This window comes from Anas platyrhynchos, chromosome 1, assembly GCF_047663525.1.
Source record: "Anas platyrhynchos isolate ZD024472 breed Pekin duck chromosome 1, IASCAAS_PekinDuck_T2T, whole genome shotgun sequence".
NCBI classification, from domain to species: domain Eukaryota; kingdom Metazoa; phylum Chordata; class Aves; order Anseriformes; family Anatidae; genus Anas; species Anas platyrhynchos.
Window position 1 is genome coordinate 40,120,819 of NC_092587.1, and position 16,883 is coordinate 40,137,701.

Consider the following 16,883-nt stretch of genomic DNA (forward strand, 5'->3'; position numbering starts at 1 on the left):
CTAAAATATTTAGTGGCTGATGCTTTTTCTTCAGAAATGCTCAAATAAAAAGCCTTTAATTCTGAAATGCACTAGACTGACTACATTAGTTTGCTATTTAGGCAGAACAATGGTTTATGATTATTAATCCTACAACGTTCACAAAGCAAGAGCACCATATACATGTATACCACTCTGTCATACTAAATTAGAGTATTTTACCTTTCTATATATCCTGTAGATGTTCCTACCAGACCATCAAGCCTTTCCTGAAGAGCTGCAAGAATCTGAGGATTTTGCATCATCTGCACAGTCAACTGCCGAGCTAAATTGGAAAAGAAAAAACTGTAAATGCAAAAAGTACATCTTCTGGATTCATCTTGGATTACTATAAAAAGCAGTAAGTTTATTATATACATTTGTGAGAAGAAATACAGGCAGAAAAGTATTTCAGACATCTATTTGAGAAGCATGGATCAAGTCCATCCCATCCTCATCAAAAACCTGGATTAAAATTGCCACTGTTCAGCAAACCGAGCTTTTGTTAAAAGGTCTGGCTTTACATGATACTTCTAAAAGCATCCGTTGTTTCTACTTGACTTCTACTTCAAAACTCATCAGAAAAATGCAAAGTAGTAGATTTCATGCCGTTAATTTAAGAAGTCAAAATTGGAGTTGGGATTTCCATTCCATTTCAGATGAAACAAGACTGCTTCAGACTTGGATTTAGAGTTTTTTTTTAATTTTTTTTTTTTTTTTTTTACAAATCTATGCTTACATATTTTTTCTTGCAAAATAAATTATTCATTAGAACATTTTTAAAGGAATAGCATATCAATCCAATCAACTCAGTCTGACACGTTATTGATTACAGAATATCAGTGCTAAGTACTTAATTTCTATTAGTAACCTCTTTAGAAATCATTTTGCCCAAATGGGAAATCTGTTTCAAATTATATGATAGAAGTACATTTTAGAAAACACACAAATTGCTAGCTTAAGTGCTCTGTATCATCACCTCTTTTACTTCAGCTCAAAGTCTGTGCCTAAGCAACCTGTAGAAGTTCATTTTAATAAGAATTTATTATAATTTTTAATCATGCTGTTTTGCCTTCTTCCCCCATCTTCAACATTTACAGGTATGCAAACAAGTAGTATATCATAAGGCATAGAAAATATCTTCATTAACTGGCACCTTCAAATGAATGTGGAGCTTTTCAATCCTTCCTGATACATCAAGTTGTTTTTTTGTTAAGTAATATTCAGTTCACCATTTCTATGCCCTTCGCTAGAATAACCATGTGAGCATCCTCTTCTACTTTTATGTCCTACCAATTAAATTACATATTGAGAAATTTTATCTCAAGTGACACCCAAAAAAGAGGCCTGTTCTGTGAAGCCTGTAGTATCTCCATAAAGACACATTTCAGCAGTAGATGTAGTTGCTTCTTAGAAGCACAATACCACATTAGTTAACACCAACCATCTTGTTAAGCTATCTTCGTTTGCTCTGGTCTTACTAATCATTACTTTCCTTAACCTAAAAACCTACCCAACTGTGCAATTTGAGTCTGTTTTGAGGTATTCTTTTAAATACCAAACCTGTACACACCATAAAAATGGCATGCCAGTGCCAACATTCCCTCAAACTGAAAGCCAACCCCATATCTGTTCTGCAAGTCCTTGGATACATTAACCTTTTGTTTTTCAGTTAGGTTTTTACCAAAAAGCAAGAGTGCTTTACTTAAGTGTTACCTGAACAGTCTTCAATATATTTAAAAATTAAATCATCCAGGTTAAAAAAAAAAGAAAAAGGCTAGGATGTGGAAAAAATGTGCATGGTAAAAGACACTAGAAAGCCAGCAAAAGAACTGCTTGGCAGTCTTCATTTCAGAAGACTGAAAAGTTCCCTAGTACTGAAATGTTCTTCACTTGCAAAACTCCATTTCCCTCCAAGATGTACATGCATATAGTGTGATTTCCCCTCTCAGATCCTCATGTATCATTGCTGGGATTAAATACTAAAAATACCATTACTCAACTCTAGGTTCCTTTGGGACACCTGATTATTTAACATTTAATTATTGTAAGCATCTTCATCTGACCTACATTATCCAAAATTTTGCAATCCAGCTTTGGAAACACTTTCAATAGTGATAACAAAGCCTCTAACGCCACCTTGAGGAAAGTTTTCTAGTTTTTCATTAGTGTTACTACTTTGCTCAGGAAAACATGGAATGTAGCATTATCAGCAATCCAAGCTATTTTATTACAGAGATTATCATCTCTCATACAAGCTATTTCTCATTTGGCTAATTGCTCTCAGATACTATCTGCATCCCCAATTTTTAACTGTAACATTTGAGTAGGACTGCTCAGCACAGAGATGAAACAAGTGTTCTCATACATGTTCAGGCCTTCTTGAGAGAAACAATCAAAATAATACATATATGTATTATTTATTTATTTATTAAGAAAAAGGCTATCAGCTACTAGCTTTGAAATAATTTGTTAACACATCCACAATAACCTTCTCTTTTCCAATTATACAACCCTACAGGTGGTCAGGTCTACTTGCACTGGTACTGACCATGACTAAAATGAACAACAGTGTACAACTAATAAAAGACACAACTAGGGAAAAAAGTCCTTGCTTCAGAATTTAAACAGAGACTACTCTGTTGTATAAGCCATTAAGCTTTACCACTTCCTTTTAAGAAGAAAATTTTAACATTAACAAGAAAGCACATATGCAGCTACTTCAAAAGACTTGTTTTCAACATTACCTTTGCTGTTGGCATCTTCACCAGCTTCCTCCTCTTCTACTTCTTCAACATCTTCCATATCTTGTTGATCAAGTTCAGACTGTTCTTTGCTATTAGGAATATTTAATAATAGAATTAATAAGTTAACTTTTTTAAATTATAAATGAGCTCAAAGAGTCAGAGATCACATTGGTACAAGCAAACTGATGCACTAATTTTTAATCTATGAAAATTCGAAAGTTGTAATAGCCAAAGTCAAATTTGTCTTCATAGATTCAGTGTTAGTTTCAGACTGAGCAGTTTATAGAACTAGCACCTTTTCAAAGTTTTGAAGTTAAAATTCCTTTACAGAAGGATTCCTTCAGCTCCTACTGATATCAGCAAGTACAAGCCTCCTCCTGCCCTATGCATCCTCTTTGTTATGATGTGCAGGCCTTGAGAACTGAGATTAGATTCACCCAAACAATACTTCAAATCCCACAAAACTACACACATTCAAAGTACAGAGAAAGCTACGTTCAGTGAAATAATGGTAACGGGTAGTACTAGCATTTTTCCCTACAGAATTCCAGCTAACGTGGTAAGTTAACTGGTTCCTTACCCGTCTTATACAGTTAAGATCCCAAACCAATTTGGCATGAGCAACTCGGGCTCTCCTCCCACGTGCAAATGCTGTAAAACTCATCTTGCCACAAAGTCAAGATCACGTTGTAGTAGATAGACCCTGTCCCTCATATATCTGGAGGGAACAGGCATCTGAAGTACATAACAGGACAGCTACAGCCTCAGTAACCTACAGATTTTACTTACTTGTCGATGTCTGCCATGCTCAGATTTCAAACCCTAGAAGAAAACACAATGCAAAAACAGCATTAGATTTCATTTACAAGCTCTACAGGCAAGTGCCATAACACTTAAAAGGAAACAAACTATGCCAGCTTTTAGAAATAGGATAAATACATATTGTAGTCTAAAGTGGCATAGCCCCCATGCAAATGTTTTGAACTTTCACTCTAAAGCATACAGAAATACTGGAAAATGTCACTCTGGTTTAGAGCCAATAAATCTACTAACATACATTTAAATACCAGGAAAAAAAAAAAAACACATTGCATTTTGTATCGCAGGATTGTGTTAATATCAAAAATTGGTAACTAATCTTATCTAATTAAAAGTAACAAAATTATGAAACGTAATCTGAGAAAAAGTAAAGTAACAAGAGTGCTAAAAACCCTTTTGCTAAATTTTACTCACTTTCAGCATGTAATTGCAGACAATTCTTACTGCTGAATCATGTTCTTTAATACTAAACATGCCTTCTTGTGGATTCATGTTTAATCCTAGCTTTACAAAACCAATCCAAGTAGTTCCTCAAAACACCCAGAGAATTGCCACATATAATTAATTTGATGACACTGCACCAAGCTAATTACAGAGCTAATTTCCATGTCCTAAACAATCAGAATTTTAAGTACCTCAGCATCACCATAAGCATGCTCAAGCCTACAAATACGACGTGTTGAGACTATTGCACATCTCGCATGCCACAAAGCACATGCGTTCTCAAATGTATTACAAGATGAAAAACACTTTCCGCCAGCAAAACAATACTTTGAAATCTAGACTACAAAAATATGTTTCTGGTAATATGTTCTGGTTGCATGTAACCAGATTCAATTCCCTCGTACGTGGAAAAACAGAAAACCAGCTGTTTGTCCATCTATTTCAGAAAAATGCAGTATTTCCTATCAAACAGAACAGCAGCACTACCACAAACCCAAGATCATGCAACAATTCATTAAGAAACTGACGAGTTCCAGGAACATTTCTGACTCATTGGAAGTTCTGTAAGATCCAGCTCGTGTTTGCTTGTTGTGTGACCCCAGGTTCACACATGGATGCAAGCTGCCTCTAGACCAGTCCCAGCCTCCTCCCCAAACCATTCTCAAATAAGTGACAGCAGAGACTGAAGACCTACAGAAACTAAGAACATACAACAACTACAGCTCATTTAGAAGCCTCCATATTTCTTGAGCAATACCACAATTAGCACGGTTTCTGGTTTGCAAAAGGTTTTATCAATGCCAAATTAGATGTAGAGCTTAGTGATATGGTTCAGTGGAGGACTTGTTTGTGTTAGGTCAGAGGTTGGACTCTGTGATCTTGGAGGTCTCTTCCAACCTAGATGATTTTGTGATTCTGTGAAAATAAACACCTTCATGCAGGACCTTTGTAAAGAGGCTAGCAGCCCCAATCTAGGTGCACAGCTCACTTTGCCTTCTGCACATTGTCATACAAGTGGGACAGACACAATCCATTAACTATTATTGCTCCATGCAGAGATCAACATTTCCCCGTCTCCATTCTCCACATAAAACAGCACTTTGTCTTCTATCTGGAGACAGCTCTTTCAAAGGTGCACCAGGGACCACAACCCAGGTGTCTCCCCAAGCCAGCAGTTGAAGCACTCCAGGTTCAGGTTTGCTGAAACAGACTGACTTCAAAATTCAACTGAGCTTTTTTTCTAAATGATGCCATGAGATCAGCTATGACCAAGTCAGGCTAAAACAATGTTTAACAAGTATCCATCCCATCCCCAACAAAGGCCATTACCAGAGGGCTATCTACAAGCAATGACAGAGCAAGAATTCCCCCAGAAACTCCTGTAGCTTTCAGCTACATTCAGAAAAAAACACTGGCTTTACAAGTACAGATATTTAACAAGCCCATAATAAGGGCTAGTTTATGAAATTGATTTGTCTTCCCTGAAACAATGCAGGCGAGCTGATATTGTTCAAGCATCAAAGCACCGAAATGTGGGTTTTAGTTACAACAGCCTGCAGATATTAAGCCAAGTTTTTCTGTGCTGAGCAAGAGCAGCAGATGAAGTTTCACCAGCAGTTTCCACGTTCTTGAATTTCTCAGCGGGTCCTTGTCTCTACAGTTCTGAATAACCGCCCCCATCAACCACCTTCATCCTTTCACTATTCATCCCTCTCCCCGAGGCCACGTGTCACCATGCTGAAAGCATTCACAGCAGCGCAGAGCCCTGCCTGGGGAGCTCCCATCTCTGCAAGGGGCGGCTGTGCCTGCTCTGTATCTCCATACTTCAGGACCATACCTTCTGCAACAAGGGCCCAGCTCACTCCAAGCCTTTGGACAACTTTGGAAAAAGTCTTTTCAGGGAATTCAAGTAGAGCATGTCAGCTGGCAAGTTCAGAACCTCCCTTCAACGTGTTCCTATCTGCTTTACCCTGTTTTGTTCTCCTTGCATCAGCTTTTGCCATATCTCAGTGTTTAATCTGCCCTCTGCTTTTTTACACTGCTCCATATCAGAACATTTGCAGTTGGGAGGTTTCTTCCTCAAACTGAGGAGACACTACTGTTTGTCATGGCACTGTCATCTGCCAGCTCTAGAAAGCAGCTCTTGTGTGACGAGGCTGCGAGGCACCGTGCCAGCAGCGCTGTGCTGGCAGGCAGACTGATCTGTGCTACCCACCAGCGTGGCTATACAGTTGCATCACATTTAGCTTGTCATTTACTTAAATAACCATAAGCTTCTCTACAAACACAATTCTACTGGTGAAAAAACTGCAGAGGCAGATGAGTATTGAGGAAACACCTTCCCTAAGAGGAGACGGTCTTGCACAACACTTACTACAAGGTCCCAGTTTTGGGAGCTTCAGATACAACAGCAACACTGAAATGCATTATCTCCCCAAAACCGAATCTTCGCATATAATGCTCCTTCCTCTCAGCTTTCCAGAAGAATACCACGGCTCTCGTTCCCCACTCCTTTCATTTAGGATTGGGAACAGCAGCTGCACCTTGGCACGAGTGACAAGAGACGTTCATGGGTATCACTGCTTGAAGCATCATCCCTGGGAGATGCACAGGAAGGATTATGAGTCTCCACTGCTCCAATCCAGCAGGCAAACAACCTCCTCACTCAGAAAACGTTCATTTCCCTCTTGTTTGAGCAGCCGCAGCCAGGAGCACTGAATTATGGTCAAAGGCAGAGGTGCCCCAAGGCTTCGCATACAGGGAAAGATGTTTTGCTGCTTACTGTAAAAAAAACACTGAGGAAAATAAATGCTTATCTTATCTGTGCTCAGCTTTAAAGACAGCACATAGGAAGTTAATGCTACAAAAAGGAAGCAAAAGAACACAAACACAAGCTACAGTAGGAGCTTTCTAAAGGGTACAGTGTTTTAAACCTTTCACAGAGAGCTGAAGCTTGATCACAAGCCTGCTGCCACACAAGGAGCACCTTCTTTTTCATAACTGAAAGGTTAGGAGACTTAAAGAAAAAAAAATCACGCGCTTAGTCACGGTTTTGAGAGTGTGCTGCAGAATTACAAAAAATTATCAGATCTCCCTCAAAAATTTCAATCTTACCAAAACAGTATCAAAAGTGTGCTCTTTGTCATCATGCTTAAAAAGAAAGTTGGAAGTGAGGTGTCATTTAAGAAGTGCAGCCCTACACATGCAGAAAGTAATAACACGGCCATGCATTTGTCCACAAGCTGTCCATCAGTAACCCCTGACAATTACGAGCTATTGCTTCACAAAGCAGTTACGCCGAGGTGGAGCTCAGTTTTAGGACACCAGCTGTAGACATTCAGCCCCCTGTGCCCACGCCAAAGCCTGTGGCTGTGCCCAGCAGCCTTCCCTTGCAGAAGGTCAGGCTGAGCACCCCGAGGGAGCGTGCTGCTGTCACCTTACCCTGCCATCGTCCCAGCCCCGGGAGGACAGGTCACAGCGAGGTGACTTCGCAGCCAGCTGCCAAGGCGAGGCCTCCCCCAGCCCCAGTGCCTGCAGCCGGATGGCTTTCTCCTGGCAGTCTGCCCTGAATCTCAGCTGCTCGGCACCTCTGTGGGTGACCTGCCATGCACCATGCCCATCCTGCCCCTTCCAGGAAACATTTTCCCTCTGGAGGAGTTACTCACCCAATTAGCTTGCTATAGCAAGTAGGAGAAATTTCTCAAGCCGTCCAAGGGACACAAACAGGCCTTTTGAGAATACCGAAGCCAAGCCTCATGTCTTTAAAAGCAATCTACCTTCTGCCCAAGCTAATTCCCTCAATAGCCAGTAATTCAGAGTACTGCAGGCAAGTCAGCTCTCCCACAGCACAGCAGTCTCAGCCTCCTTCCGTCGCTGGCAAGCCTTGGGCAACTGAAAGTAAGATGTGAGCAGAAAATGCCTAGAACTAGCAAGCCCTACGTGCAATTACGAAGCTGCAACAGAAAATAAACTGAGTGGCCTAAGTCAGATGTCAGCAATGAGAAGAAGCCCAGCTGGAAGACAGCTAGTTGCATTTAAAAAAATCAGGATTAAGTCCTGTCAACTGCTATTTGCAATGCATGCAGAAACCAAAGGTGCCAGACAAATTACACCACACCAGCCAAGTTGGACTCGCTGCAGAGTGGGAAACGCGAGAGGAATACATTCACTGGCAGCTCCCTCAGAGCCGTGCTGCTGCCCGGCATTCCAGGGGGACAATTTGCAACCCTTTGCTTTACATAAAGCAGCACCAACCACCCCCACCCAAAAACTGAAGGACGTAGCACGGAGATCCACCACCAGGCTCCCGGAGTGCAGATGTTTGTAGTAATTCTTGTAGGTAGTTTGCTGAAACCACCAAGAGAGGTCTGTAACTTCAAAGAGCTGCGACGCTCAGTGCCGTCTCATTTCCATGGATGTTGGAGCTGGCTGAACAGTTTAGAGGCACGTACTACATGGCACAGTTACAGACCAGGATTTTTGGTACCAAGATGTAAGAAAACACATCAATCATTTCACAAGTGTTAGACGGTACCAACTACCACATGGGAAAGCTGTTACACAGGGAGGGATCACACGGTTTAGCAGCAGCTGGGAGAGCATTTAGCTTTTCTTCAAAAAGGAGCAATTGAATAACGTGTCAGGTTTAAAACAAGTGCTGTTTCGTAAGGGAATCAAGCAGAGGCCCAAGTCTTTTCTTTTTCCTTCCGCAACCACATTCAAACATGCTATTAGCATGGAAAGTCACCATGAAGAGGCTGTTGTGCATCCCATTAACACAGGATATAAATGTGTTACAAACAGATCATATTCATATTATGGAAAAATGTCACCCTAGGAAAGCTGAAGGTCAAAAAACAAATCAGTCTCAGTTAAATGAGATGAACAGTCCTGCGCTGGAACACCAAGGCATCACTTCTATTTGATGAAAGACATTATTAGCCACTGAGCTCTCCAGGGACTATTTCCTTTTGTCAGTGCCTCACAGTCCTGCCGTTAACAAAAGATTTCTGGTTGTTAATGTAGGAGAGCAAAAATTAACACAAATAAAATGCCTCAAATCTGGAGCAGAAAGTTGAGACTGTCTGCCCAAATGCAAGCTTCGAAAAATAAGAGCAGGAGCTAACACACAAGAAAGCAGCAGTGTAAGGGTAAAGGCTGCCAAGGCCTAACAGTGTCGGTGCAGGCAAGGAATCCAGCTCCATCAGCACAGAAACAAGAAGGTGCCACTGGACCCTTCCTCAGGAGCTCAAACCAAAGCCATCTGTTCTGCTGCAGTTCACTGTGCAACCACCAGCTCATGCACTACATCCAACACTCAGACAACAGCCAGAAATGCTAACTGGCATGGGGATACATGGGAATTTTTTTTTAGCAGAGGCTTGAGCAAGATCTTCTGGACCAGGCAGAGATTTATAGGATAAGCATCTCAGATGAGCAGTTGTGTTTCTCAAAACACACTGAGAACTTTTAACAACATGCCACTGCTAAGTTGGCTAAGATGGAAGCACTCAGGCCACCGCAAGGGAGATGCATGTCTTAGCAGATGGAAGAAACAAGTTTCTCTGCTGACCATACAGCTTCCCAGCCAGCTAAAGCCAATGTAACTGGCAAATACTGCTGGAAAAGCTGGTTCTTCCTCAGCTATGTGTGCCCCTTTCATCTGCAGTGTTTGAATAAGAGCAAGGTTAAAAGAAGTGCCAGGTATTTCTTTTGTGCAGGGTTAGATGTGCAGATGCATGAGTAAGAGCAGGGTCAAGAGAAGGAGGACACCACAGGGAGGACACCTCTCAGAATAGCCCTGGAATGGGGTTAGGCAAGTTCGGAGTTACCTGAAAACAAACCCTGCGTCTTGCCTTCTGATAACACAGCAAGATTGGGAACTCGGTACTGGGGAATAAAACTCCAGATCGTGTTACTGCTGAACCCAGCGACACAACGCAGTTAGCTGAATTTGTCTGCTCTCTCCCCTTCCAGCTGTCACTGTTGCTCCTGCTCAGGTAGGAGCACCACTGCAGCCCTGTGCCATGCAGCTATTCCACTCCTGCTGCAAGCCTCTGCACGATACCTGTTATGGCATGCAAGCACAAGTTTTACACCTTGGAGGTACTCTAAGCTTGCATGGAAACTTCACACAGTTACACTATGGGAAAAAAAACCTTCAAAATAAGGCAGTGATCACACACATAACTAATTTAACTCGTTACTGGTAATTGCAGGGCTCGCTTTCATTTGTGTGGAAGCACTTTTTAGTCAAGGTGAAAGCTCTAATCTTTAAAGCAGGAAATGAAGAGTCAGTTGACAAGTAGTGAAATCCTCTATTTCTGTAGTGTTTATTTTTCATTTTAGGTACCACCTGTTTACCTTTGCAGAGAAAAAAGTCATCATAAAGAGAAGGAAATGGACTATAGAATTGCAATTTAAATTCAGGACTGAACTATATCTGCATGTTTGGCTCTGCCACTGATCTGATCCTGGTCTAAAAATAGAGTAATTAACACACAGCATGGCCTTTGTTCTGGATGCCAAGATCCTGTAGCAGAATACACACCAATTTCTATTTGGGACAGTGTTTCATCATTAGAAAACTAATCCAGAAGTTTAAATTCATATCTGAAAAGCCTTACCAAGGATGGTGGGTTTTTAAACAAACTGACCAGCAGGGCTTGTTGCAGTTTCTCCTTTCCATCGCTGATAAGGGGAAAGGAACACCCATCCTGCAGGGCTGAAATCAGTCTTCATGTACAAAAAGATGTTTACAACTTCCGAAGAGTATTACTCTGTACAGTTTATGATGTACATAACGTACAACAAATTGGTTTGCTGACCGTGCTGAAGGAGTGACACAAAACCAGTGTTTTAACAAAGCACTTCAGGAATCAGGCTACATTTTAACATTGAGCAGTATCAAGCTGTGCACACCAAAACATCAGCTGAAGAGGCAGTTGACTGCTGAGACTGCCACAGGATCAAACCCAACCACCTTGGCAGTTACACTATCTGCAAGACTCACCCACCGCAGCATTAAGGTTTCTATCCAATTTCATTCAGAAAGCATTTTTACAGCCTTATCTGAAAAGTTAAAAAGAACAATGAGTTTATTTATTTACAGTTTCAGATGTTTTGTTTTTTTTTTGCTGGAACATCTAATGAATGCAACATGGGAAACTCATCCGCTCCCTGAGAAGCCCTTGAAACTCATACAATGTATTTAGCACCTTGTTAGCTTCAGTTCTACATTTTTCCAGGAAAATGAAGCTCTTGCTACACGGCAAGCTCTCAGGTGTCCTGCTTTCAACAAGGTAGCATTCACTGAAGACAATGATCTACCTTGGATACAGTTTAGTGGCTCCTGGGGGTGAGACGTTGCTGCTGGCAGTGGGACCCAGGAGAAGTATGCAGGTGGTTATGGCTGCAGCAAGGCACTTGGCAAACAACTACAGATGCAGAATTTAACAAGTGTCTGGAAACAGAGAGTGCACCTGTAGAAAGCCAAGGAATGTGAGGCTTACTTACAAAATTATCTTTTGCATCTGACTTTCACTCAGTTGTGCTTTTGGCACCAGCAGAAGTACCTAATAAATTCCTCACAGCGAAGAAGGTGATACCACAGCTAAGAGGCCAAGCCGTGCAGATCTCACCAGTTTGGTCTGCCTAAAAAAAGATGATACGACCTAGGCAAAGTAAATTGTACTAATATCTAAAGTAACACACATTAGAAGCAGCAATTCAAATGACTTCAGAATCCAAAATACTGAGAAATTGCTCTGCAAAGACACAGATGTCATTGCATTGAGCCCACTGAACACTTCTATTCAACATACAAAAGCAGACAAGATGTGAATTCCCTGCTGAACACTGGCAGAGATGAGGCAGATGAGTTCAGGGCCCAGCTCCACCAGCGCCTGAACACAACCTGTGATGAGCAGAACTTGAGAAGCAAACCATAAGAAGTGGCACAAGGGAGTGAAGGCATCAGGAAATTCAGAAGCACAGACTGAACGCTGTTTGGGATGTAAACAGTATCACTGGCAGGGGGGTGGTTTGTTTTTCCCTCCACCCCACCCCAAAACCTAAACCTCTCCATGCTTAAAACAGCTTTTCAAACTAGAGCTGGCAAAGAAAGCTTTCCCTCAAGGACAAGCCGTCCCAGGAGAAATGTGGAAGAACTGCCTCTACTTTGGTGCTTTTGGTATTTACCAACACCAAGAACAAAGCAGTGGGCTGCACTGGTTTTACCACAGGTAGTCAGAAACTGCAACGAGTCCTTGTGATTCCAGCCTGGGTCCTTGCTCCACACCAGACTTCCAGTACCTGCTTAGTCCAATCCTTTCACCAGAATTTCCAGCACTTAAAAATGAGATTAATGCTAGCATCTAACCATATAAGCGGAAGATGGTAAGTCCACAGCTGAATGCTTCGTAGCTACAGCTACAAACTGAAGTTTTCAGATCCAGAAAGTTTGGTTTACATTTTGATCATGAAAAGCTACTAAGGAAAGCTGGCCATATTTCATCTGAGAGTTAACAAAGACCAGGTGAAAGAGCTGATGTGCAACTGCCCATGTCACTGCAAGTTAATCTAGAACATCACCACTGTAAGTTATTTCTGTGTATATGTACATTAAGCCCCCTAAATGCCTCCTGTATTTCCCCAATACTAAGATCTAAACAGTTTTCCATCTTCTCTGCTAAGCAAGATCACCCATCCTAGCCTCTGACAGCAGAGAAAACAGATCACAAATAGCCAAAATGAAAATTATTTTAAAAGTTTAAGCTTCAGGGAAAATAAATTGCTCTAAGTTGCTCAAACTATTCATACGTTGACATGAATAATAATGAACAAAAATAAAACTACATACAACATTTCAAATGTAAGTTAACAAAGGTTTGAGGTTGTTTTTTTCATTGTTGCAGGCTACAGTTTCAGCTGCATTCATCTGCAATCTTTCACTGAATACATGAAGCCATACTGATAATTAAATTTCCCCTTCACATTAGTTTTGTTGAGCGTAGGAAGTTCTTAAAAAATAATCATGCATTGTTTTTACAGTAGCTTGATTTTTCAGAAGGTCAAACAAATCCCCCAAACAACCTCTGCTGTTGACACCTTCCAGGCACACCTGGCTTTTGAGATGAGCCCACAAGACACAAGAACTGCTCTCCATTTTAACAAAGTTAGGTGGTGAAGAACTGCTCTTGCCTCTGAGCAGAGCGAGGACCAGATAGATTAAATTAACTCTATTATAATCGCTTTTGCACTCAAAGTAATTTACCAATGAAAGCTGACCCATAAACATCAGGTTAATCATCACACAACCAATCCTCAGACTAAACGCCGCCTGTACAGGACTGTCCTGCCCTGTTATTTACCAACCAGTTTCCTAATGGGAAGTTGGGTGGAAGGCAGCCACCCAGCCAGCTGCTCTCTCGGAAGACCCCAGTTGTAGTAAAACACAACTGGCACCAAGGAGTCTTGTCTCTGTCTGCAAAGTAGTGTCTCCTCTACGTGTGCCTACTGGTACCAGACAAGTACAAGTGATAACAATTCATGGAAGGAAAGAAAAGACATGGTTTAAGTTCCACGGAGTGTATATACAAGTGCAGGACAACAAACAAGTATTTTAAAAAACATCTCAATTTTCTGCAATCTGCCCAAATTTCCCAAAGAAGGAAGAACAAGACCTCTGACAGTCTGAGATGCACCATGTTTGCAGCTGCGTCAGAGGATCCATGATGATGGATGAACCCCAGATGAACAGGGTTACAGCCATACCAGCAGACACAAACAGATGCGACACACATGGTTATTATACCTGTTGGCCTACTGGAACAAATGGGCTTTCACCAAGTGTTTTCATCAAGAATTCAAATAGATGCTTGTCTCGCTTCCCCTGAGATCTTTCACTGCTGAAATTCAAATCCTCCAGCCATTTCACTCCCCTGAAGGGATATGATCTCTGCCACATTGAATTAAGTTCTCCTTGGCACAACTGCTTCAACTTTTGGGAGCTAAATGAACAGATTTGCACCAACACAACTGACAGCAGGGTAAGCCAAAGTTTCCTTGAAGATCTGCAGTTCTGTCACTCCATTAAGGAAAATGATGTCAGCCTGGAAGATTCCGGTCTCAGTGCTGCAAAAACTCTTTAAAGGGTTCATAACATACATACCCACACTGCCTGGCTTTCGGTTTCACTTGTGTATAACTAGCACTGCACGTGTGCAAGAAGCTAAGAAAAAAGCAGAGCACCCATTTCAGGGCGCCTGGTGAGGTGACAACCATAACAACTCCCCTGCCTGCTCCCAGGAGCAGTTTTTTGAGTGAGGTACAGGTTGGACACGCACCACTACAGCAAACCCACTGCTTTGGGCACTTGCTTTAATCCTGGGCTGCCTGCATGGATGCAGCACTTCACTGTCCTATAAACATTAGGAGAGGAATGGGTGCTCTGAAAGGCACCAGATCTACCACCTGTGTATAAGGCCCATGGATAAGGCTCTCATTCTGCAAATGCACAAATAAATAAACAAATAAATCACCAGAAACTAGAACACGTGACATGCGTGACCTGTCACAGAATGCAGGAAGGGACATGGCTAGTACATGCCTCTTGCACAGCAGTACACAGACCACGCAAACACCAGTTCCAGTGTCAGTGGCCTGCTCTAAGCCTTTGTACTGGATGCTTCAGGTACCTAAAGCCCCAGGAGCCTAAACCATTGCCTGGTACAGAGGCACCTACATCACCTCTGTTTCATAGCACATACACCTCAAATTCTGTTAGCCCTAAGCACCAGGAGAGTGAGAGGTCCTACAGGAGACTAGCATCAACAAGCTACTAACAAGCTACTAACAAGCTACTAACAAGCTACTAACAAGCTACTAACAAGCTACTAACAAGCTACTAACAAGCTACTAACAAGCTACTAACAAGCTACTAACAAGCTACTAACAAGCTACTAACAAGCTACTAACAAGCTACTAACAAGCTACTAACAAGCTACTAACAAGCTACTAACAAGCTACTAACAAGCTACTAACAAGCTACTAACAAGCTACTAACAAGCTACTAACAAGCTACTAACAAGCTACTAACAAGCTACTAACAAGCTACTAACAAGCTACTAACAAGCTACTAACAAGCTACTAACAAGCTACTAACAAGCTACTAACAAGCTACTAACAAGCTACTAACAAGCTACTAACAAGCTACTAACAAGCTACTAACAAGCTACTAACAAGCTACTAACAAGCTACTAACAAGCTACTAACAAGCTACTAACAAGCTACTAACAAGCTACTAACAAGCTACTAACAAGCTACTAACAAGCTACTAACAAGCTACTAACAAGCTACTAACAAGCTACTAACAAGCTACTAACAAGCTACTAACAAGCTACTAACAAGCTACTAACAAGCTACTAACAAGCTACTAACAAGCTACTAACAAGCTACTAACAAGCTACTAACAAGCTACTAACAAGCTACTAACAAGCTACTAACAAGCTACTAACAAGCTACTAACAAGCTACTAACAAGCTACTAACAAGCTACTAACAAGCTACTAACAAGCTCCAGGCGAGGCACGGGGGCAGCTCCGCACCACGCCGGGGCCCAGCGGCGCTCGGCAGCCGCGCTCCCCCCCCGCTGTCTCAGGGGCCCGCGGAGCCCCCCGGCGGTGTGGTTGCGGCGCGGAGGGTCCGTGCCGGGGCCGGGGGCGCTGCCTCAGGCGGCTCCGTGCTGAGGCGCGACCGCGGCCCCCCGGTGGCGGCGGGCAGGGCTGCGCGGAGCCAGGCCCGCAGCGCCAGGCCGGGCGGCGGCCCCCGGCGCCATGCGCGCTGCCCCCCCGCTTCCTTCCTTCCTCCCCCTCCTCCTCTCCTCATCCTCCTCCTCGCCGCGCCCCCCCCGCCGGTACCTGCGCGGGCCGGGCCGGGCGGGCGGGGAGCGGCAGCGGCGGCAGCAGCGAGGCGGCGGCGCGCGGAGGCGGCTGGCGGGGAAAGGGCCCGCGCTCCCGCCGCTCGCGCTCATATAACCGCACGTCACCACGTAACGGGCAGCGCCGCCTCCCCGCCCGCCGCGCGCCGCCGTCGCCTGGCAACGCGCGCGCGCGCCCTCCCCCCCCTCCTTCCCCTCCCCCCTTCTTCTCCCTCGCCCCCCCCCCCGCCATGTTCCCTTGGCGCCCGCCCCGCGCTGAGGGGAGGCCCCAACGTGGCCGCCCCGCACAGCCCCGAGCAGAGGCGGCCGCAGCCCCGGCCGCTGGTCCCGAGCTGCTCTCCCGCAGCGCCCCTTCACAGCCCCGACCCGCGCGCTGTGCGCAGTGGCACATCCCCAACGTACTTGCAGAAAGCACCCACCTCCGCCCTGAACTTGGGGAAACTTCACAGAATCGCGGAGCCGTTTGGGTCGCGAAAGAGCCCTAACATTGTCTGTGAGGCTCTCACCTCCTCCTGGCTGGGCTGAGCCAATGGTTTCCGGCGTTGTTACGGGCAAATGGGCTGGCCGGGCACACGGCGTGGTGCCACAAGGGCTGCTCGCTAAGCACCTAACACCAGGCACCCCAACGGCTGCTCCCTGCGTTTTACTTAGTTCTCACGTCTATTTGTCTACTTGGCGGTGTAAACATAGCTTTCTAAGTAACGGAGGTGGCAACAGAAAGTGAAAGAAGAAAGAGTGATGGATGTGCCCAACATCCACAACGCAAGCCACAAAACAAGCAGAAGATGAGGGGTCCTGTCCTTCGCCACACCATTAGGGTTTTTAAAGCACGTTCCAGTGAAATCTCAGGCCCCAAAAGCAGATGTCTCTGTGGCAAAATAAATAAATAAATAAATAAATAAAAATCCCGTCTGCAAG

At 43.6% G+C, this 16,883-nt stretch overlaps 1 protein-coding gene across 13 annotated transcripts in view; it reads right to left on the reverse strand.

The window, feature by feature from the left end:
* NAP1L1 (nucleosome assembly protein 1 like 1) overlaps positions 1–16,683 on the reverse strand; it is a 28,842-nt gene extending 12,159 nt beyond the window's left edge. For 2 of the 13 annotated variants that reach the window (XM_072035091.1, XM_038174118.2), the window contains exons 1-4: positions 15,946–16,091; positions 3,555–3,587; positions 2,766–2,854; positions 202–304 (exon numbers count right to left, since the gene is read on the reverse strand). In XM_072035091.1, the coding sequence (XP_071891192.1) occupies positions 202–304; positions 2,766–2,854; positions 3,555–3,571 (209 nt within the window). In that variant the 5' untranslated portion in view covers positions 3,572–3,587; positions 15,946–16,091. Of the gene's footprint in view, positions 1–201; positions 305–2,765; positions 2,855–3,554; positions 3,588–15,945; positions 16,095–16,367 lie in introns of those variants that run through there. The other 11 variants (XM_072035087.1, XM_072035079.1, XM_072035068.1 and 8 more) reach the window with 11 other exon arrangements.
* Positions 16,684–16,883: the final 200 nt, after the last annotated feature.